This window comes from Aricia agestis, chromosome 7 (assembly GCF_905147365.1).
Source record: "Aricia agestis chromosome 7, ilAriAges1.1, whole genome shotgun sequence".
NCBI lineage: Eukaryota > Metazoa > Arthropoda > Insecta > Lepidoptera > Lycaenidae > Aricia > Aricia agestis.
This window is the reverse complement of record NC_056412.1, coordinates 16,531,281-16,555,969: the sequence shown is the minus strand read 5'-3', so window position 1 is coordinate 16,555,969 and position 24,689 is coordinate 16,531,281. Positions and strand designations below refer to the sequence as shown.

General features: G+C 35.5%; 1 protein-coding gene across 1 annotated transcript in view; it reads left to right on the top strand.

Moving 5' to 3' along the window:
* Nucleotides 1-24,689, top strand: part of LOC121728649 (proton-coupled amino acid transporter-like protein pathetic) — a 62,666-nt gene that overhangs the window by 21,340 nt on the left and 16,637 nt on the right. Inside the window, exons 2-3 of the mRNA XM_042116873.1 lie at nt 14,999-15,062; nt 22,800-22,916. Coding sequence (XP_041972807.1) covers nt 15,013-15,062; nt 22,800-22,916 — 167 coding nt within the window. The 5' untranslated portion in view covers nt 14,999-15,012. The remainder of the gene's footprint in view (nt 1-14,998; nt 15,063-22,799; nt 22,917-24,689) is intronic.

Here is a 24,689-nt window from a genome sequence, read left to right as displayed (position 1 = left end):
ATAGGGTAGGGGATTGGGCCTCCGGTAAACTCACTCACTCGGCGAAACACAGCGCAAGCGCTGTTTCACGCCGGTTTTCTGTGAGAACGTGGTATTTCTCCGGTCGAGCCGGCCCATTCGTGCCGAAGCATTGCTCTCCCACGTATGATGCATGATTCTGATGCAGTCATAGGACCAATGGTTTCATTTATTTTATTATTTTTTGATACAATGCAGAGATTTTAGTCACTCAGTTAGAAAATATATCATTTTAACTGACCTAGTTTTGAGAAGCTTAACAAATTTTAAAAACTCTGTCACACGTGAAATTGTTACCGCTATTCAATCAAAATATTTTTATCTATATTAGTTTAGACTTTGAAAACCGAAATTTTATTATGAAGCGCCAGCAAAATTTTGAAATTCCATATTACTTATATTATAAATGTGAAAGTCACTATTTGTGTCGGTCTGTCTTTCTGTCTGTCTGTTACCTCTTCACGCCCTAACCGCTGAACCGATTTTGCTGATTTTTGATAACGCGATACATTGAGTCCCGGGAAATAACATAGGATATTTCTTATCTTGGAAAATGTACGGTTCCCGGTCGATGTACGAATTTTGGCGCAACGAAGATGTGGGCTTATATAGTGGTCTATAAAACAAAAATGTTTGGGAACCTCTGCTCTACATTATATCAATCATTTCTAGCCAAAGAAAAATCACTGGGAAATATTTTATTAATTGATGATTGATGATGATTATCGATACTCACTACTTAATCAATGATTCATTAAAATATTGAGAACTAAACCTTTACAAAGTAAATTATTTCGACTTTAGAGTACATACTTAGCCAATACAGTTCATAAACCAGTGTAACTCTGCACCTTATTATTAATACAATAAGGTTCATTATTGGTGCAATTGCTATAGTAAGACGAAGTGAATGGCGGATACACAACAATGACATGGCCTCGGATCACACGCTAGATCATAAGGGTCCATTACACATATCCGATGTGCAGGACCTGTCGAAACATAATAATAATTAAAATACATTATAATATTTTATTATTACTTGTATTTGATTGTTTTAGTAACTTTTTGACTGTTTTTACTAACTTTAACATTTCTTAAATAACTTAAAACTTACAACTAGCCGTTTCAGGCCACATAATATGTTCTGATTGTATGGATTTCGCTGGAAGATACAGAGTGGCAAGGACATCAGTCACATTTAAGCGTAAATCAGTAAAATTTAAGTGCAATAGCTAGTCCAAAGGGTCCAATTCCCAAAATTCATAAACTACTTTGTTATTCTACTTCTAGATTAACTTTTTCCTGCAGGACGGAAACTGTAAGCGGTGTTTAAATGTCGCAATCATCAACAATGCACTCAGAACCTTAAGTCCGCAACTTGGTTGCAACTGGAACCTTACAAGCTTTGATTCAAGACGCTAACCATAGTCATAGAAATCAAATATGATTTTTTTAGCTCTTATAAAGCCAAGTACTCAAATCACAGTACAAAAACAAACGCATACTCAAGCGCTGCTTAATTTAACCTTCAAGCGGTCCCGCGACGTCGAATCGACTCCCTTCGATACGATTTCGCTGATATTATCGAAATTTCTCGTTGAATTCGTATCATTCTCTGAGTAGCTTGTCATAATTTATCTATCTACCAAATAAACGGCTTAAACATAGGGCCTGTTTCACCACTTCCTGACGAATGACGAATAGGTTATCCACCAATTAACTTGACAGATCAAGTATTGAGAATCTATCAAAAAAGTTGTGAATAGCGTATTCGGCACTTTATCAGAAAGTGGTGAAACAGGCCTTACTCTCCGCATCCCCTTTGCAGCAAGGAGCTCAATAGTTTTGGTTGTGGCACCGGCGTCGAAACGACGCCGCGCACCTCACGTACTATTTTATATTATGTAGGTTTCGTATTATTGGGGCAAATATGTTATACATATTTATAAAACTGTATCGTCAATGACCGATAACATCGAGTATTATTGATAGATGAAGAAGAAATCGGAACTGGGCTCAGAAAACTCCTACCATTTATTCTGCCCCTCGTCCATGTCCTCGGAAACGGCTCGACCGATTTTCGTGAATCTTAGCGAGCATAATATCGCCTAGAGTTGAAAATCGGACAACATCTACTTTTTATAAGTGAATTTGTTAAATAAATAATAATAAATTATTATTACAACTAGAGACTGACGGCGATCATTGTTTGTGTGACAGGATAGCGATGGACGTTGCCATGATGACATACTTATTTAGTCACTTCAATAAAATAATATGGGCGAAAAACGAAATACTTTATACGGCAAAACAACATTTGCCGGGACAGCTAGTATTATAAATGCGAAAGTGTGTCTGCCTGTCTGATAACCTCTTCACGCCGAAACCGCTGAACTGATCTTGCTGAAATTTGGTATGGAAATACTTCGATTCCCGGGAAAGGACAATATGATACTTTTTTCCCGGAAAAATATACGGTTCCCGTGCGATAAACGCATTCTGGGACGACGAAGGTGCGGGCGTCATCTAGTATTTGTTATTTTGTAGAGCACAGGGAAAAGAAAACTTGTCGAGATCAAAATTTACGTTCATATTGTTCTCTAGGTAGAGACAAAAAAACTAGGCCTTTACATCCATTGTAGATGATTTATACAGTATTTTTCAGAGCGAAGTAACCACTCTCAAATACTGTAGTGCCTGGGACAAGATTTTTAAATGTCCGTATGGTTGCCCAAGCGCATACGGCATTCTCGCATCATAGTCAGCCTAGCCCAGAGGAAAGAACTAGTCAATACGTCTGGAACCAACTATGTGCGGGTTTCCTCACGATGTTTTCCTTCACCGTACGAGCGTCCGTATTATGTACTTGAGATCAGAAAATACAATAGTAGTAGTAGTAGGTAGAGACAATAAGTGTCTAAACACACCATGCCGATGTTCCGCGGCGGAAATTCAGCATGATTACGTCAGCAATGTCAAACGCATACAATATGACGCGACGTAATTTCGGCACGGTGTGTCATCGGCACGGTAATTTAAAATACATTGCAGGCGGAATCATGCCGAACGTAACTTCCGCCGCGGAACTTCGACTTTAGACACAACTTACTAAAATTAACACACATAAACTAAAATAACATCTCTGAGTTATTATTAGACAGACAATTATTTAAATGTTCTGACCAAAAACCATTTTCAAACATCCGAAAATTCCCACAATTACATGTAATATTCGCCATTCGCCATCAACATAATCACTCATTTTACTACATATGTAAATCGTAAATGCTTGTACACTTAAAATGAATAGTTTCATTCCGATTGATAGAAGTAGTTTGTTATACAGATCCCAACTTGTACCATAGATTACTAAATAGTTAATATGTAACTCGTAGATATGCTAAATATTAATCCGACTATTATTATAAAGGCTTATACATTAGTTTGTGATGTTTTTTGCTCTTTGACTGATCAAGTGATCACTGAATGGATTAAAACTTCACAATATTATAGATTAAAATAAATAATCTGTAAATTACATTATTTAACTTCGAACAAAAATACAATAAAATGAAATCAAACTTGCAAACATTTACTAATAAATTTCATTTAATGTACCATAAAAAATGTTTTTTTTTTATAGTAAAACGTAAATTTTCTTGCAATAAATTATTTTTACTATGTACAGTCGTATCTAGATAATATAATTATCCTGTCTCACATCTCAATACTTAATCGTGATTCGTGGTAGTAACTAGTAATAAGCCAACTGTCAATAGAGAGTCAAAATGCTCCCTTGACCTTTTACTACAAATGACTGACTGACACGTCACTGTCTAAACTCGTTCAATACATGAAGCCGTATTGAGCGAGAATCCGTACTAATATTATAAATGCAAAGTGTGTCTGCCTGCCTGAATTCTCTTCACGCCCAAACCGCTGTACCGATTTTGCTGAAATTTGGTTTGAAGATACTTTGAGTCCCAGAAAAGGACATAGGATACTTTTCATCCCGGAAAAATGTACTGTTTCTGCGTGATAAACGAATGTTGTTGCAACGTGGGCGAAGCTTTTCGTCGCTCCCATTCCCATACAAAAAAGATTGTTCGAAGATTTACGCCCCTGAAGATCAGCATATTAGTAGTTACGATGTAGCTGAAGAACTGGGGACTGACCACAAAACGGTTTTAGCGCATTTGGAAAAAGCTGGGTACACAAAAAAGCTCGATATTTGGGTGCCTCATGATCTCACTGAAAGAAACCTAATTTGAACAGTGTACTCATTTGTGATTCTTTATTACGACGTAATGAAACCGAACCATTTTTGAATAAGCTGATAACTGTTGATGAAAAGTGGATCACGTACGACAAGAACGTGCGAAAAAGATCGTGGTCAAAAGCCGGTCGGGCTTCACAGACTGTGGCTAAATCCGGGTTAACTCGCAATAGGGTGATGCTGTGTGTGTGGTGCGGCATTATTTATTATGAGCTGTTACCGCCGGGCACGACCATCGATTCTAAACTGTGCTGCGAACAACTGATGAGATTAAAGCAAGAAGTTGAGAGAAAGCGGCCGGAATTAATCAACAGAAGGGGTGTGGTTTTCACCACGATAATCTTTAGCCACTCAGCAAAAATTACAGGAGTTTGGCTGGGAGGTGATAATGCATCCACCGTATAGTCCTGATCTTGCACCTTCACATTTCCACCTGTTTTATTCGCTGCAGAATTCCTTAGGCAGTGTCAGGTTGACATCACAAGAGGACTGCCAAAACCACTTGTCGCAGTTTTTTCATCAGAAGCCCCAACATTTTTATAGAACAAAATGGCACCTAGGTTTATACTTTAGTCAATTGTAAATAAACTTTATAAAAAAACCTTCTGGATTTTTATATAAAATGCGAAGAAACTTTTTCCCCAACCTAATGATCACTGTATAATAAACTAGGCCAGTCACATTTTATTTTATTTATTTATTTATTGATACACAAAAATTAATATACAGTTAACAAATAACAGTGTTAAAAAGCCCATACTGGGCTTGTGCTAACACGGCCTGACGGGATATAACATCACGCATATATTATGTTTAAAACCGCTAGTATAGGTGAAATTGGAGAGGACGAAAAGGGTATTTGTACAATATCTCATAAAAAATTAAATATAACAAAATGCTTAATATTTAACTTTTAAACATTTTTACCTAAAAACATAAATCGGTATTAATTCCCACATTTAAAACCAAAGCTTTCAGTGTTTAGTTAAACACTATCTATTTGACCTACCCCCTATATATACTAAATTTCATGAAAATCGTTGGAGCCGATTCCGAGATACCAATTATATTAATTTATATTAATTAATTGTATTACGAGCAATTCTTAACAGAAACCGTTCCGTATTTGTTTAAGTGTGTTTGCGGAAAAGATTATAATATTTAATTTGCCTACTGAAATAAAGACTTTAAAGTTCATGTAACAGAAACGGGCATCCAAAATGGCTTTCTTACTGTTCAGAGTGAAAACCTCTTCAGTTCGATATTTTCGGCAACAAAGACGTAGATTTTTCTCTAGGTGAAAGCCTAGGAAAACTCTACATCGTGCTTTATTTCTGCGTCTGTTACCTCAGCACGGCTTGAACGGCTGAACGGATTAAGAATTAAGATTAAAGAGCATGTGATATTTTAGTATGAAGCCTGGTTTACTAATATTCCGAAATCGTATCTGTTACGACATTTTACCAAAGAGTATTTCTTATTTATATTTTGATGTCCTATCGATTGGCACATGTTTCATCTCTTGCCGCCAAAATGAGTTTTTTTACAAAATTTCCAACTTTAGGTATACCAATTTTGTATGGAGGTACTTTGAGGGACGGAAAAGCACATAGATTATAAATTTCCGCGCGACATTAAATTGCAGGCGTCATCTTGTATTACAGTTTTTCTTTATTCAGAACCCGTGGTTTATTTAGGAAAACAAATTGTGAAATGTTTTCACGTAAACGATAAAAAGTAGCCAGTATGAATCCAGGCTACCAACTAACTCAATACCAAATTTTATTTCGCTCCGGCCGTTTAGACGTGAAGATGCAATAAACATACTAACTCATATACTTTCGCCTTTTTATTATATTATGATTTTACTGAAAATGAATGAATGAATGAAGTTCCTAAAATAAATTCAGTATTCGAGGTAGCATGTCGGCATCAGCGGGGCTAAAATGGTCGCTTTGAAGAATCATGATATGAATCATTATATGATTCATTTTTCTAAAATCGCAAAATGCAACTCTGCTTGCAATTCATTTCTGTATTTTTGTACTGATTTCACATTTGTCAGTTTGACAGTTTTGACAATTCATTTGAATGATTCTGCTGAATTGATTGAGAGGAATTGCTAAATGTGACCATTTTAGCCCCGCAGGAGGTACAATTACGACGGGCACCTGTAGCCGAGGGAACGTGTTGAAAGCCTGAACCATAGAGCAGATATCATAATTCAGTACAGAGGAGCGACAGTAGAGATAGAGATTTTGTGAGATTTTGCTTTCTGAATAAAAAAATAATAATCTTCACGTCTTTATATAAGGAATGTTATTAATAATTATAATACGAAAAAAACTAATATTATAAAATATTAAAATAACAACACTTTTACTTGTATTTTACTAGAGATATTTTCATTATGTTTAAATAATATTATATTTTCCGCTACTCATTTATACTCACTGACCTCCATTATACAAATACGCTGGACTTATGATACCCAACTGTTTTTGTGCCTATTTGAAGCGGAATCAGCGCCCTCAATGCGGGGGAAGAGAACTAAATCTGACGTAACTTGCAAATGGCCGCTTAATCACTATTGGTTGTAGAAACTAGTATTAGTTCCAAGTACTCTCACTACTGCTATCAGCGCCAATATGGCGACTTTCAAACGTCATTTTACGTCAGATTAAGATCTTAATCTCAGATTAAGATTGGGAGCGCTAATTCCGCTTCAAATAGGCACAAAAAATATCTGTCATTTCAAAGGGTATCATAAGTCCAGCGTACTCGTATATGGGAGGTCAGTGTTTATACTGTTGAAAATTGTATATCGTAAACGAGTAAATTTTATTTTTTACTGAACAATAAATGAGAATTGAAATCTACATCTAGTAAATAATATTTTAGAATAAATTGTAAGTTTTCATACTATATAAATAAATAAACAACATAATATTATTTATTTATTTATATAGTATGAAAAAATACAGTTGATTGTAATTAATAGTTTGGTCCTATCTTAAAATAATCTTCATTTATACCTACAAACAATAATGTTCATAATACCAAATGCCGCCTCTGTACTTCGTTATCCTCTAGCACCCGCATGTAAGACCTTCAATGTCGTTTTCCTAGGGCTGCCTCTTTCCAGTCGGTAAACTATTATTTAATCGATTTTTTTTATTAAAGCTCTATATAATATTTTCATGAAACAAAAATATTTTTATTAAAAGAGTACGGTCTACTGAATATTTTCTACCCATGGCTTAAAATAGCTTCGTTATGTACTTAAATCATATTTTATGAAACCATTAAAAACTTGTCAGCACAACCCTGTTCAGTTGTGTTATTACGCAAGCATAACACAAAGAATAGACAGATAGCATCAAGATTCCGGCATATCGTCTCTAGAAATACATAATCATCAGCACAAAATAATAGTTGCTTAACTTACATGCAGTGTAAAATGGGGATTTTATGTAAATGGACTATACTATGTTATGAAAAAAGATACTCTCGAGGTCTCGAAGTCGAATATCAATGTATAGAAGGCTGTCTTTGATATTTTATATTAACTACTTTTGACGTTTGTTGTAGTGTAACATCAGTAATGAAACAGATTATCAAACATCTCTCAGAGTAGTAACTTTAGTCTTGCTGTTCTTAGACTATATTGAGTAAAAAAAAAAACCTTTTTCATATACACAGTGATCGTACTGCACAGGTTAATATACTTATTTTTAGGTCATAATAATATGTTTCATACTTTTTCAAAGTTAAGAAGGGTTTTTGCTATAAAAAAGTACTTAGTCATCGCCCATCGGTTAAGAACCCACAAAACCAAAGTATTTTTGTTGAAAAACATCAAGGTTGCCTGCGACACGACCTCCTTATTGGTTCGTTTTTGCACAACATAATATATCTACTGAAGGTGACACTAATGTAAATAAACTTAATTCATAGTTTATCACACTGTTAACCAACAAAAAAATAGGTTCGTTTATAGAACACTTTTTTGGCTCAAAAGTTGTTCATTTTTTTAAGAAACAAAATTAATATTAAAATATTGACGCTGACAACTCTGTTGCGCCGTTGCAAAATTTCAAATATAAATGCGAAAGTGTGTCTGTCTGTGGCTTCTTCACGCTGAAACGGCTAAACCGATTTAGTATCTAGAACATTGATTCCCAAAGTGGTCCAGGTGGACGCCCAGGGGTCCACGAGAGCCTGACAGGGGTCTACGCTGGCGTGGGAAAAAAATGGGGGTCAACAAGTTGTTAATGGGGGTCTATAAAATGTATTAGGTGACCCGACTTGACTTCTCCTATGAAAGATAGCCAATGTCATAAGAAGGTCAGAAATTGTTTTTGTAAGAACTTGCATATTCGACATTCAGCAAGAGTCATGAAAGTCGAGTGTCTGAACCCTGTCTATTAGCCTTAATTTGAAAAGCACAGCGACTGTTACATAAATTAATAATCAAAGCGTACGTAATAGCAAATTTCATGGATTAGTATTGTGGGGGGGTTGTTACAGGGGGTCCGCAGTATGCACCAACACCTTAAAAGTTGGCCACAAAACAAAGGAGTTTGGGAACCTCTGATCTAGAAATATGATATGAGGACTCCAAAGGACATACAAGTAAAGATGACTTTTCCGAGACTTAAAGAGTTTTTCTACAAATGTATATTGTATAAAAATCCAGAGAATCCGAGGAATGACAGAGTTCTCTTTCACTCATTACCTGTCCAATTATCTAAGGGCTAAGCTTCCTACAACTTTCTATCATTAGCAGGACTGTGTTAAATATCTCGGCACACATTTATCAGTATTCAGTCCACTTTCAATACTTTAGTAAAATATAGGTAATTATTATACTATCAGATAAATTATTGATTGACGTGGGAGAGCCATGCCTGGGCACGAATGGGCCGGCTCGACCGGAGAAATACCACGTCCTCACAGAAAACCGGCGTGAAACAGCGCTTACGCTGTGTTTCGCCGAGTGAGCGAGTTTACCGGAGGCCCAATCCCCTACCCTATTCCCTTCCCTACCCTCCCTTATTCCGTTCCCTTTCCATCCCTACCTTCCCCTATTACCCTATTCCCTCTTAAAAGGCTGGCAACGCACCTGCAGCTCTTCTGATGCTGCGAGTATCCATGGGCGACGGAAGTTGCTTTCCATCGGGTGACCCGTTTGCTCGTTTGCCCCCTTATTTAAAAAAAAAATGATTTCATAGGTAGATGGCAGACCTACGTAGCTCGGTCGGATTGTATCATAGTTTGACAGAACACGACTAAAATTAACTTGATATTGATATAACTTGACCAAATCACATAGAGCCTCGGCCTATGAATCAATTTTTGTGATGGTACATTTATGGCGTAGGCCGTAGCGTCACATAATATTGTGACGTTTGTTTCTACGGAAGAATAAACAATTTCTACTTGTATGGTAATTTCTCAAATTATTTCGGAAATCATGATCATGAATTTCAGGATTAAGAAAAATAATTCCCAAAATATTAAGATGCAAAAATATTTTTTCGCGATGTAGCAGCCCTATCTTAATTCTGATAAAAACCGTGTTCTGGGATTTTTTGTCAATTAAATTTTACATTAGCATTTATGAAACGGAGCAACGTTTTTTCTGAGTAATCCCAAACACATTCAGCATATAAGTTTTTGGGACTGACTCTTAAATATGTGTTGTATTAAACATATTATTACATAACAAACAGGGTGTAACGAAACAAAGTGATTGTAACTTAGGGTATGTGTAAGTACCCTGCATAGAGTTCTCTGTGAAAGTAGCAGCGCTGAATGAGTTACTCTGTTTTTAGGGTTTTGTACCCAAAGGGTTAAAACGGGACCCTATTTTAATTTAATTTATTTATTTAAATGCACAAATCACATTACAATCCCAACTAAACAATTTAATATACATTTAAATGTAAGATCTAGACCGCAACGTAACAAATATGTGCACACATTTAAATTAAAAATATTAACATAAAACTAGCACAATTTTTGGTTTTTAACTTCACGCAGTACATTTGAACGTTACTTATTTCACTCATAAGTTGCAGAGGTACATCTGCTATGGAGGATGTCTGTGACGATTTTAATATTTTATTACGGTTGTGTTCAAAAATGTCCAACTTTAAGCTGTCTTTAGCTAATTCATTATATTTACTGAGACTTCGATGTCTGTCCGTCTGTCCGTCCGTACGTCCGTACGTCCGTCTGTATGTCTGTCTCCAGGCTGTATCTCAAGAATCGCTATAGCTAGACTTCTGAAATTTTCACAGAGTGTGTATACAAGGTGTAACAAAAATAAGTGATAATAATGTAGGGTATGTACGTGTTCCTTGTAGAGAGTTCGCTGTGAAAGTTATAGCAGAGCTGAAAGACCAAAAATTTTTTTCACTTTTGTATGGAGAAACTCGTGAGGCTGGGGCGCTTGCCCATACAAAAGTGAAAAAAAATTTTGATCTTTCAGCTCTGCTACTTTCACAGTGAACTCTCTACAAGGAACACGTACATACCCTACATTATTATCACTTATTTTTGTTACACCTTATATATCTGTTGCCGCTATAACAACAAATACTAAAAACAAAATAAAATTATTATTTACGGGGGGTTCCGATAAAACAAACATGTTTTTTTGGCCTTAATTTTTACTCGATATCAGTAATGATAGGTACTTGAATGTTTCTCAAAGTTCTTATTTAATTTTACATGTGTACTTTAATATTTAATAATAATATTAAAATTAAATTAAAAACTAAGAGGGTCCCCATACAAAAAACACAATTTTTGGTCTAATTTTGCTCTATAACGGTACGGAACCCTTTGTGCGCGAGTCCTTTTGGAATTGGCCGATTTTCATTATGTTTTGTACGAGCAAATTCATGGGACTGGGGCGCTTGCACTTACAAAAAATTGTTTTTTCAGCGCTGCTTCTCACTTCTCACAGTAAACTCTATAATTATAAGGGACACATACACACCCTAAGGTATTATCACTTTGTTACATCCTGTATATTCGAAACAAACTGGTGGTGGCGATGTTAGTCATCGATAACCCTAACTTTCAATACGCTTGCTCTTTCCAGCGATTTTATTTCATTAAAACCGGTCTAGTACTTTTGGAGTTCATTCACTCCCATCTACACTAGTACTTAATGATCAGGGCGAGCGAAGCGAGTCCTAGTATATCCCACAACCCGTACATTTTGTGGTACATTGTACGGAAAAACTATCATCCCTATTGATTTGTGCTTTAAACATAATATGTTAAATGACAAATCAATAGAAATAGAGAATAAATATTAATACTAATATTTATTTATATTGTAGATGTGTTAGCAGTTAGATCATCAGTCAGTCAAGGTGTGAGGACGCCCACACAAAGCTCGGCTTTTAGCTAGTTTATTCGGATGATGCTAGAGGTTTATTTATTCCATATAAAACGACTAGATCGATTTTGATAAAAATACAACATCATAAATATAAGATAGAGCACACTTAAGAGGATTCCACACCGCCCTTTTTTCCATACAAACGTTGTCCCCTGTTTCCTCCCTGGATAATGCTAGTAGAGTTATAATTTTTTTCCTGAATATCTACGGCCACTAATACAATGTCCCTATGTTTTCTTTTTTTTCATGATTTAATTATTAAATAAGATATGAACGTTCAAAAACCCAAAAAAATGGCCAGATTTTCCACTGTGTTCAAACGTCCAGAAAACAGATTTGGCTAGATTATACAAAAAAAGCAAAACATAGGAACACAGCTCAAGCCTTTTTTTAATCTTTAATGAAAAAAGTACTTAAATCGGTTAAGTTTTGGAGAAGGAATCAGGGGACAACGAATCGTTGATTTTCTGGATTTTCTGCAGTTGTCTCTATCGCGTTCTGCGGTATAGGCTTGAGGTAAGGGAGACAGCTATAGATATTACACGTACTTTTTTTTCATTTCTCTAGCCGCTGTTGTATCCTCTTAAAGATATTTTTATCGAAAACTAGCTATTATTATAGAAACTCCGTTACGCCAAAACTCGTTTGTCGCGCGGGAACCGAACATTTTTCTGGGATGAAAAGTATCTCCATACTAAATTTCAGCATTAGTTCAGCGGTTAGCAAGCAGACAGACACCCTTTCGCATTTATAATATTAGTATGGGTGTAGTGTACCCGCGGCAAATTAGTTACTTAGCACAACGATGCGAGCAAACACTTAATTTTAAGTATCCCATATTATGTTTATCCACTTAAAAGTATATAAATTGTGATAATAGTGTGGTAAATCAGTTCGTGCAATACGGCTGTTATTTATTGCAAAATGCACAGCCTTGGGCGTCTAGCTCCGGAACGAGTGACATCACGAGATGTGAGGGTAATCAACCGGTTGTTGACATTGTATTTATTTTATTTTGGGAGTGATTTTTGTTAATTTTATTTTGCTAATTTTTGTTAAATTTATTTGCGTGATAGACTCGTTTTTTAAGTCTCGCTAAAACTCGAGAAAGGCTGAGCCGATTGGGGTGATTGAAAAAATCTGGAGACAACGTATCGTTGATTTTCTCTTATTTTATTAGATCGAGCTGCTGCAGTTATCTCTATCGGGCTCTGCGTGGGGAGGCTTGACGTCTGGAAAACAGCAATATATTTTACAAAAACTTGTTTTCATTTCTCTCTAGCCCTTAGTATATGCTCTTTAATATTATACCAGCGACCCTAGCATGGCGTCACCAGTAGAAATGCGAAAGTATAGAAACTCTGTGGAGACAAACTGATGGGGCCGTTCCGATCTTTACCTCGGCTAGCCGCGACCGACAAAAATTCACATAAAATGCCACTTTATGACATAGACTTATAGTATTTGGCATAAAGTAGGATTTTATTTTTAGGACTATAAATTATAGTCTATGTCATAAAGTTACATTATATTTGATTTTTAATATTCTATGCCAACGACTGGTAAGTTTTTATGGTCTTTGACCTCATTCATTGGGCTGCAGTACTGAGTTCGGAATATCTAATTCACTCACAGTCACATGATTATTATGTCATATAATTATAGTCTGGCATAAAAGGAAAGAAGTTAAAAAGTGGCATCGCATTGTCATTCCTTTTTTCTTAAATTGATTTGAAAGGGATGACACTACGATGTTGCCACTTTTTTATTTCTTCACTTTTATGCCAGACTATACATTCTCAGTCAGGTGTTATTATAATATTATCATTGTAACGCTATACTAAGTTTACTTACTTAATAATATTTTGAATAATCTTTACCGACTTCCAAAAGTAACAGGTTTCTCAATTCGACCGTATTTTTCAGAAACTAATAAAATTCGCAAAAAACAATAATCTTTTTCACGTATTTTATTAAATTTCTGTATTTTATGTATTGATGATGATGTATTTCTGTGGGTCTTACTGTCCCTTACTCCTTTATGACTATGTTATTAAGAGATTTCTGCGTGAACGAAATTGCTGGTTAAATTTTAAAAATTTAATTCATGGAACTTTTTTTATCAAAAAATTTGTAAAGCGGCTTCCGAAATAAACATACAACGATATTAATTCTTGCCTACTAAAATTTAAATGCTAATTTTTGGCTGTCTATCTGTTACCTTTACACGCTTAAGCAGTAGGACCGATTTTGCAGAAATTTGGTATGCAAATACCTTTAATAGTCCCGGGAAAGGAAAAAGCATAGTTTTCCCGGAAAAATATACGGTTTCCGAACGATAACCCCAATTACCTAGTAACATTAAACACGTAGACAATTTTAAAGCTGATTGCAATAGATAATAATAATAATAATATCTATGGACGCTTCAAACCACGTCAGTCTGGCCCCGTGCTAAGTACCTGAAGGACTTGTGTTACGGGTACCAGACAACGGAAATATATTTAATACCTTTATACTATGCATATATTTAAGATTTTTATTATATCATACACATATTTAATACACACCCATGACCCAGGAACTTTGAAAACTTTTTGTTCCGTCAGCGGGATTCGAACCCGCGACCCCCGGCTCTATCGACAGCCCACCCACTGAGCCACAGAGGTCGTCTTATAGAGGTCGTCGATAAAGTAATCACTAATCATACAATAGTTAAAGAGATGGATAATTTTATATTATACACTAATAAAACACACTTTTCTTGCACTTTTTCCACTATATTATATTATATAGTGGAAAAAGTGCAAGAAAAGTGTGTTTTATTAGTGTACAACATGAATTTCCACCAAGAACCGACAGTACAATCAATTACAAATTTTATATTATGATAATTAATAACCATGCGAAACCGATGCTAGTATTATAAATACTTTCTAAAATACCTAAACAACTAAAAGTACCTAACATTTCATATTTACTGAGTAATGAGAACCATACATAACAAATGTAAACCAACTTCTAGAGATATGAGCCTCAAAATTTACTTTGCAGTTCGCACAAAGTTAAAGTCGATAGTACTTAAATATTACAAACTTGTGAACATGTTCCTAAATTGTGTATTTAAATATTATTTTATTGAAAACATGAAGTAGACTTTTTTATCTAATGAATTTTGATGCTCCACCCGGGAGTTAAAAAGATGTTCTTTTTTTAATGGGCGAAGCCAACGTTAAAAAGACTTTTAATTTAGAACAGTGTCTATTGTATTTTTGTTGCAGAATAAGCAGCCAACATGGGGAAAGAAACCAAAGGCACCATCGTATTAGAAAATTTTAATTCAACGTAAGTAATTTTCTTGTTTATCGATCCACAAAAATCTGTAAGTATGAAACCCTAAGGGCCCGTTTCACCTCTTCCTGATAAGTGTCGGATAGGCTATCTGTCACTTATCTGACAGATATTCCTTTAAAATCAGATTGTGCACCAGGATGTGATGATATACCTGTAAAGGTTGTTAAAGATAATGTTGAGGTAATTGCTCCAATACTTACGCACCTATTTAACCGTTGCATGGAAAAAGGCATTTTTCCAGAAGCTTTTAAAAAATCTGCGGTAATACCTATCTATAAATCTGGAAAAAAAGATATTGTTAGCAATTACCGACCAATAGCCATTCAGACTTCCTTCTCAAAGGTATTTGAGCGTGTAATTAATAAGCGCCTAGTTAATTTTCTGGAATCAAAACACCTCTTAGCAGATACACAATTTGGTTTTCGGAAGGGAAGGTCGACTGATGAAGTTGTTCATAACTTTACTCAAAACGTAGTGAAAAATCTAGACTGTAACAAAAAAACACTCACTATATTTTTAGATTTAAAAAAGGCTTTCGATACTGTTTCTCTAACAATATTGATAAAAAAACTCGAAAAACTAGGTATTCGTGGCACACAATTAGCTCTGTTTAAGGATTACGTAACAAATCGCTCTCAGTTTGTTAAAATAGGTAAACACTGTAGTTCTGAACAAAAACTCAATTTCGGCATTCCGCAAGGCAGTATACTTGGCCCAACTCTATTTTTATGTTACCTAAACGATTTGTGTCAACTTACGCTACAAAATGGTGAAATAACATCTTACGCAGATGATACTGCCATAACGTTCACGGCCAACACTTGGACTGAGGTTTTTGAATTAGCACAAAGAGGTTTTAACGTCGTATCTCAGTGGATGGCTAAGAATAGTCTAACGCTAAACATAGAGAAAACCAAATACATGTGTTTCTCAATGCGTAAATTGAATTTGCCGCAAAATCTGAGAATATATATGCATAAATGTTCTTTACCTTCTTCCATTTTGTGCCAATGCTCTGAAATAAGTACAACGACACATATTAAATATCTCGGGGTGACGATTGATAGCAGCTTAACATTTGCCGAACACATACATAACATATCCCAGAGACTCAGAAAATTGATATTTGTTTTTAAGAAATTGAGGTACGTTGCCAACGGAGAAACAATGAAAACAGTTTATATCGCTCTTGCACAATCGGTTATCTCCTATTGTATTACATCTTGGGGCGGAGCAGCAAAAACCAAACTTATAGAGCTGGAGAGAACTCAAAGACTTCTACTTAAGATATGCCTGATCAAGCCGAGGCTCTTCCCTACCACTGAGCTATACCAGGAAGCTAAAGTCCTCACAGTTAGACAACTGTTTGTACTTTTCACGATACTTAAGCAGCATTCACTGGTTTTCTATACACCTACACCAGTTTCTAGGAGACAATACAAAATATTTAATACTGAGATTACCCGAACATCTTTTGCCCATAGATTCTTTTTTAAGTTAGGAAAAATATTGTATAATAATGCCAATAAAATATTAAATATCTACCCCAAAACAAAATTGGAATGCAAGAAATCTGTAACTCAATGGCTTTTAAACCTCACTTATACTGAAACAGAAAATCTAATAGGTAGAAATAAAGATTAGCTGGATAAATAAAATAAAAATAAAAAATATATAATATATAAGTATAAATTATTCATAATCACATTTTTATAATAACACACATACACACACTCACCCACACTTACTCCCACTCACACATACTTATTAAAATTAATTTAAAGTAATAATATTGTTAATGTTGAGATTTAAATGATATTGATAATGTTAAAATTAGAATAAAATGTCACATGTCATTATAATTAATCATGCTATTATTGTTAACATTTATTAGAGTACGAGGGTTGGAGGCCTGGTGTCTTGAAATACAAGCAGGAAACTGCTTAGTTTAAGACGCCAGTCTCCCCACAACATATGTGCACTGTATTGTAAATGTTATAAAATATGTAAATTGTTTATTGTGGAGAGAAAAATAAACATTATTATTATTATTATGTTTTTGTTAAATTTTCTTTTCTCCCTTGCGGGGTATACTGAAGTTGCGGGCTTGCGGCCAAACAACTTCAGGTGACTTATTTGTTAATTATTATTAATAGATAAAAACTTCCGGACGATGCGGCATGTATTGAGAATGACTGCTTTTTGGAGAGTGATGAATGTGAGTGGATGTATGTTAAGTATTTTGAGGGATGTATGAAGTGTTTTAGGAATGACGCCAGTGGTTGAGATGATTATGGGTATAGTTTTGACTGTGTTAACTTGCCACTGTGATTTTATTTCTACTGTCAAGTCTGTGTATTTTGCTAATTTGGTTGTGTGCGTGGATGGGAGGTTATGAGTGTTAGGTATGGCGATGTCTATCAGGTAAACAGTTCTATTTCTTTTGTCATGGAGTGTTATATCAGGTCTGTTGTGATAAACGGTCTTGTCTGTAAGTATTGTCCTGTCCCAGTAAAGTTTGTAATCCGGTGAGTCTAATATAATTTGGGGAGTGTACTTGTAATATGGGGTCTTTTCTGTGATGAGGTTGTATTTTTGTGCGAGTATCTGGTGTATAATTGCTGCTACCTGGTCGTGTCTATGTTTGTAGTCTGTTTGGGTGATGGATGAGCAGGCGCCTGTGATATATCTATCTATGGACGCTTCACACCACGTCAGTCTGGCCCCATGCTAAGTACCTGAAGGACTTGTGTTACAGGTACCAGACAACGGAAATATATTTAATACTTTTATACTATACATATATTTAAGATTTTTATTATATCATACACATATTTAATACACATCCATGACCCAGGAACATTGAAAAACTTTTTGTTCCGTCGGCGGGATTCGAACCCGCGACCCCCGGCTTGAGTTGCCACACACTCTAACCATTGAGCCACGGAGGTCGTCAATGTTGAATTGTTTCTGGTTGCTTGTGGCAGTGACGGCAATGGTCACTACCAATGTCACGGTCTCTTATTATGTGCTTTCTGTAATTTTTGGTGTCTATTACTTGGTCTTGGATTGCCAACATAAAACCTTCCGTTTCAGGAAACAGCTCTCCGTGTTTTAACCATGCGTTTGACGCTATTTTGTCTACGGCGTTATTGGTTAGATCCATGCGGTGCCTGCCATGTAAGGTTTTATTTGTCCATGCTTCGATTTTTTGTTGGTTTGTGTAGATATTTATTCCTTTTGTGTTATCAGCGAGTGTAAGGGGTGTGTGAGTGTCAGTGTGGCAAATGGCCTGATGAAGATTTACTGTTTGGGCGCGATTGTAAAAGAATTTTCGGAGTAGTTCTATTTGTCTATTGTGTAAATTAACAATATCTATAAGTCCTCTTCCACCTTCGGCTTTGGGCAGAATTAACCGTTGGATACAAGCTCTTGGGTGATGTTTTCTGTGCTTGATCATTGTTGTGTTTATTAATCTTTGCAGAGATTTAAGTTCCGTTTGGTTCCAGCGAATTACACCAAAGGAATATGTAAGTATGGGTATTGCGTATGTATTAATAGCTTTAATTGTGTTTTTAGAATTTAACTGTGTAACTAAAATTTTGTGTAGTCTGGCTCTAAACTTGTGTTTGAGTTGTTTTTTAATTTGTTTGTGGTGTAGCTGTTGTGACTGATAATATCCTAGGTATTTATACCCTTCTAACGGGTCGACAGACTCAATTATACAATCGTTATTTAGTTTATATTGTGTTTCTTGTATTTTGCCTTTCTTTATTGCTTGTATTTTACATTTATCTATTCCGAACTCCATATGTATAGTATTTGAAAAAATTTGAGTAAGATCAGCCAGAATGTGTATGTTGTTTAGTGTGTTTGCAAAGATTTTGATGTCATCCATATACATAAGGTGCGAGAGTGATGTATGTTGGGTGTTGTGTTTGATTTTAAATCCCCGCTCCTTTTCGTTAAGTATATATGATAATGGATTAAGTGCAAGGCAGAACCAAAGAGGACTTAAAGAGTCCCCTTGAAATATACCCCTTTTTATAGGAATTAAGTCGGTTTCAATTGTTTTTGATGAGTCACAAATTTTTAACCTAGTTTGCCAATTTGGCATTATTTTTGCGAGGCAGTTTATAATTGTGGGACAGATTTTATAATGTTTTAATATATAAATGAGCCATGAGTGGGGTACGGAATCAAACGCCTTTTTATAATCGATGTACATGGTATATATACTACTTTTCTTTTTACGTGCCTGATTTGATATTACAGAATCTATAATTAGTTGCTCTTTGCAGCCTTGACTATATTTCCGGCATCCCTTCTGTTCTTCGGCTAGGATATTGTTTTTTTCTATATGTGTGTATATTAAATTGCTAATGCATGCTGTGATTATCTTATAAATGTTTTGAAGACAAGTGATGGGCCTATATTTTTCCGGGTTTGTAGTATCAGAATTATCTTTTGGTAACATATATGTTATGCCCTGTGTGATGAAATTTGGTATTAAATCTGGGGAACGGATAAATGTATTGATGTGTTTTAGTAATAGGCTATGTGTGCACGTAAGTTTTTTGTACCAAAAGTTGTGTATGTTATCAGATCCAGTTGCTTTCCAGTTGTGTGTTTTAGCTATAACGGATTTCAGTTGTTCTGCGTGAATTTGATCGAATTTCATTTCGGGTATATCTGCGAATCTAGCTCTATCCTTTTCAATCCACGGACTAGTTTCATGGTGTTTAGGATGGGACCATATGTTTGACCAGTATGTATGCATAGATTTAGGGGTGGGTGAAGGGTTATTGTGTTGAGCAGTATCTTGAGCAAGTTTTCTGTAAAATAGTTTTTCATTATTATTAAATTCTTTGTTTTGTGTTTTTCTATTACTGCAATCTTTATATCTTTTTAATCTATTGGTTAGTATGTTTAATTTTTGCTTTAAAGTGTCCATAAAGTGTGTTACATCCGAATTTTCTGACTCATGTTGTGCATGTATTTTGTACTGTTGCTTTATTTTCTGTATCTGCTTTTCTAGGTAAGAAGAACGAGTACCTCGTATATACTCGGTAAGTCTACCTATATTCGCTCTAAGGTCGCCTATTCTTCCTTCGAGCCGTTTCTGCCATCGGGGTGTCATCTGCGATTTGTTTGCACTGGTCGTATTATTGTTAACATTTATTCTTACTCCACTAAATTTGGTTGCGGTGTATGCTGCAGTGTATATATACGTGTGAAGAGTGTTAAAGTCGGTATCCTCATGGGTCATGTTTGGGATTATATTAGAATTAAGGCAGTCAACTATCAGAAACAATTTTTTAGATGGCTTTAATTTGGGCAAAGATGGTCGCGCTGTTGGAGTTATGTCTTTAAATATGTTATAGGACTCTAAAAACATTTCTTTTAACTGTGTTTCTAATTCTATTGATAACTTTACAGGTACGCGATTTTGAATTGTGACTAAGTTAACTATGTCGTTTTGTTGGTTTGATAAGAAAGAATGATCATCTAACAGGTTTTGTGTTACATTTACCGGCTGGTGTACCGTGTGTTCAGTGTTTTCGACCGATATTTCATCGAGCTCCCTCCGTGCTTCTTCACGTATCCTTTTAAGTTCTTCGCTTGATAGAAGATGATTACTAACAATAGCTCTCCGTTGGTCAGCTATTCTTTGTATTGAAAGGTGAGCTATTGACGGGCATGTGGCGGTAATTTCTTGGTGTAATATGGGTCTGTAGGTGGTGAGGTCAGTCTCTAGTTTGGTTATTCTGTAATAAGCTCTCATTATTGTTTTATTAATTTCAGTTGTCCATTTCATTCTGTTAAGTGTGTAGTTTGTTTCAATAGTACCTGGTTGCGTCATGTCTTGTTCGTCGGTCAAGTGTTCGTTTTGATTCTGCAAAAAAGTTTTTACGTCATTTTTTATACTTAAAATCTCCTGTCTGGTTAAGAAGTGTCGTTGAACGATTGCTCGTCGTTGGTCACCTACTCTTTGTTTTGATGCTTTCATTTCTGGAAACTCTGACGAGAATAATGAATGTAACTGTGTCAAGTATGATTTAGTGTCGGTTTCTAATTTTGTGAGAATGAAATATTTGTGCATTATGAAAATGTTCATTTCTTTGGACCATTTTTTACGTTTGCACTTAGAACTATGGATGGGTGCAGTAACTCTGGCTGAAATAGCCTCCCGCACAACATCCGCAGTAGATTCTATTGACGATGACATTGACGAATTTGATGAAGTGGACTGATTGGCTATAAGATATGAAGCTGGAGAAGATGGCGGTGATGAAAAAAGTGATGATAATGGGGAGAAACAAGATGACGAAGTTTCTCTATGATGTGTAACATTATCATTGTGCGACACGGTGCCCACCCCAGAATACGTAGGGCAGCCCGGACCCGAGGGCCCGGGGCGGGATTCTCCATTGCTATCCGCTCCGGTACCCGCCTGGGGTATAGTTCTGTTTCTTAGACGCATCACATATGGTTTTTGTCTCAAAGGAAGAGTTAACTAAACGGGAAAGACAGTATAAGACGAAACACAGGTGGTGAAAGATAGATAAAATGAACAATAAAAAAAATCATCGCAAACACAAGAATTGACCAACAAAAAGACGGTGAAGAGACAGTAAAAGAAAGAAAGAACCGATGATCAGCCACGTGAGTACCTCACCCCGAAGAGAGCGGGGTGGCGCACCCACGTGTTGCCCGGGGACACCAACTAGGAGGGACCGGCTTCACCCCCTTATTATTATTATTATTATTATTATTATTATTATTATTATTATTATTATTATTATTATTATTATTCCATACTCTATCTGTTAGATAAGTGACAGATAGCCTATCCGACACTTATCAGGAAGAGGTGAAACAGGCCTAAATATCCATGGTAATTTGAGACTTTTGTATAAATTATACTTACTCAAAGGTCACTAAAAGATACACGTGCCACGGGAGACAAACAGTGTTGTTATTGCCACGAGTTGGACCCACCTAAAAAGCTCAAACTTAACCTTGGGTTAATTAATGTCATATTAATTCATAAACACGACTAACGAGAAAAATAACAAATAAACAAGTTTGCAGGATCTATATTTGCCTGTATACTCGTAATGAAAGGTATTTACGTTTAGGGGAATTCTGAAAAAGGCACGCTACTTTTTAGTTTAATTTAAGAATATTATCCTCTTTTTTTCTTAAACAATAATTTATAAAAGTCGAAGGTTAAAAAAGACTAACGAATTAACTGTTATGGGCTGTGAATTAATAGCTTTTCCAACGTTAAACGTATGAGACATAGCCAGTAACATTGACTAGGAGTTAAGTTCTTTTTAGCATTATTTAAGGAGGAGATTAGTTCTTTCTCTACATGTTTAGATTATTATCTGTGCCAAACAACTCGGTCCATCAGTTATTTTTTATATATTCCAAAGAGATTTTTTTCCCACACTTTTAACGTTGGCAATTATTGTTACCGTCTCCCTTTTTTGGGACATTTAATATTTTAAAAAAAAACCGGTACCGTGCCTTGGCGGGCCCCGTATAAAATTTTGTTTGGGACCCCAAAGGAAGGTTTGCCTTTCTTGACTTTTGTCAATAAAAAAATTAAAATATTTCATTAATTTTTGCTTGCGCACAATGTGGGCCCATATGACCCTGGGCCATATGCGATAACTGCGACCCTGGTTGTATTATAATAAAAGTGGAATTATATTTCAGGGCCAACCTAGCATCAAACCCCGGATTCCAGTCGACACTCAGCTTGGGCTCCAAAGATGTCATCAACGAAAAAGCGTACAACCCGTTCGAGCACAGAAAAGTGGAACATCCTAATTCGTAAGTAACATACCTATAAAAATTCTTCTTTGCTCGTTTCTTTTAAAGTTATTACTTGCAAAAGTCAAAATATTTTAAGGTGGCACCAGTGGTCATTGACCTTTTTAGATTTTTCTAGAAGCTATATGAATAATCTATAATTATGTTAAGAAAAAAAAATTTAACTCTTATAAAGACACAATGTTTTATTATTTTTATTATAGATTCACCGGAAAACCTCTTGGTAATTCAGTATGATAATCACCAACTTTTTATGAGTTTAAGGACTTCACATCGGGTATGCAAATTATTAGACCAGAAAATAAGGGGGCAATGAGCAAACGGGTCACCTGATGGAAAGCAACTTCCGTCGCGCATGGACACTCGCAGCATCAGAAGAGCTGCAGGTGCGTTGCCGGCCTTTTAAAAGGGAATAGGGTAATAGGGTAGGGTAGGGAAGGGAATAGGGGAGGGTAGGGAAGGAATGGGAGAGGGTAGGGAAGGGAAAAGGGTAGGGGATTGGGCCTCCGATAAACTCACTCACTCGGCGAAACACAGCGCAAGCGCTGTTTCACGCCGGTTTTCGGTGAGCCCGTGGTATTTCTCCGGTCAAGCCGGTCCATTCGTACCGAAGCATGGCTCTCCCACGAGCTAATACCGCCATTACAAACCGCGGCTGATATATCATTGTCAACCGCGGTTTGTAAAGATGAAAATAATTGTAATATGACGTCATGTTTTTTACAAGGAGTCAATGACCGATACGGACAGAATTCTGCAATTTGAGAATAGTCTTATAGATATTTTGTGTTCAATTTTTTTTTGCTTAACTTATAAAGTAGGTACTTAATACGAAATTTTATTTAATGTGTATTATGTTATAAAATTCGATTTTATGTTTAATATAGAATTTGAATCTAGTAATTCTCAAATATTAACATTAACACATCTGTAAAAAATTGCGAGCGAATTTATTACGACAAAACTTGTCGTACTCAGAATAACATTTTTATTCTGAATTTGAATTTCCTTTGACCAATCGTGGCTACTGGCTGCATTGCAGTATCTAATACTTTGGTGAAATTCTATTATACATTTTTGGCGCGTGTCAATTCAGCCAATTATATTATATTTCTTGTTTGAAATCTTATATCTTTAAACGAGCAATTCTTGTATATATATATATATATATATATATATATATATATATATATATATATATATATATATATATATATATATATATATATATATATATATATATATATATATATATATATAATCGATCTAGCTAGGAATCATTTTTAGAAAATGTCATTTTCATCGAATACCGAGCAAAGCTCGGTCAAACAGCTAGTGAAATATAAAATGCCGGCAACAAATTAATATTCTATGACAGGTGACTACAGACTACTTACTTATACATTATGTGACCTTTATATACAGGATATAACAAAACTAAGTGATAATACTTTAAGGAGTGTATGTGTTTCTTGTGGAGAGTTCACTGTGAAAATAGCATCGCTGAAATACCAAATATTTTTTTCATTTTTGTATGGGGAAATTCGTGACGCTAAAGCGCTTGCCCATACAAAAGTGAAAAAAATGTTTGGTCTTTCAGCGCTGCTACTTTCACAGTGAACTCTTTACAAGGAACACGTACACACCATGAAGTATTATCACTTAGTTTTGTTACACTGTAAAACTCTTTCTATGTTTGTATGAAAAATGCCCCATCGTCGTAAGTTTGCCCATACCAAATTTTTGAACGCTACTTTTCCAGTAAACTGTACA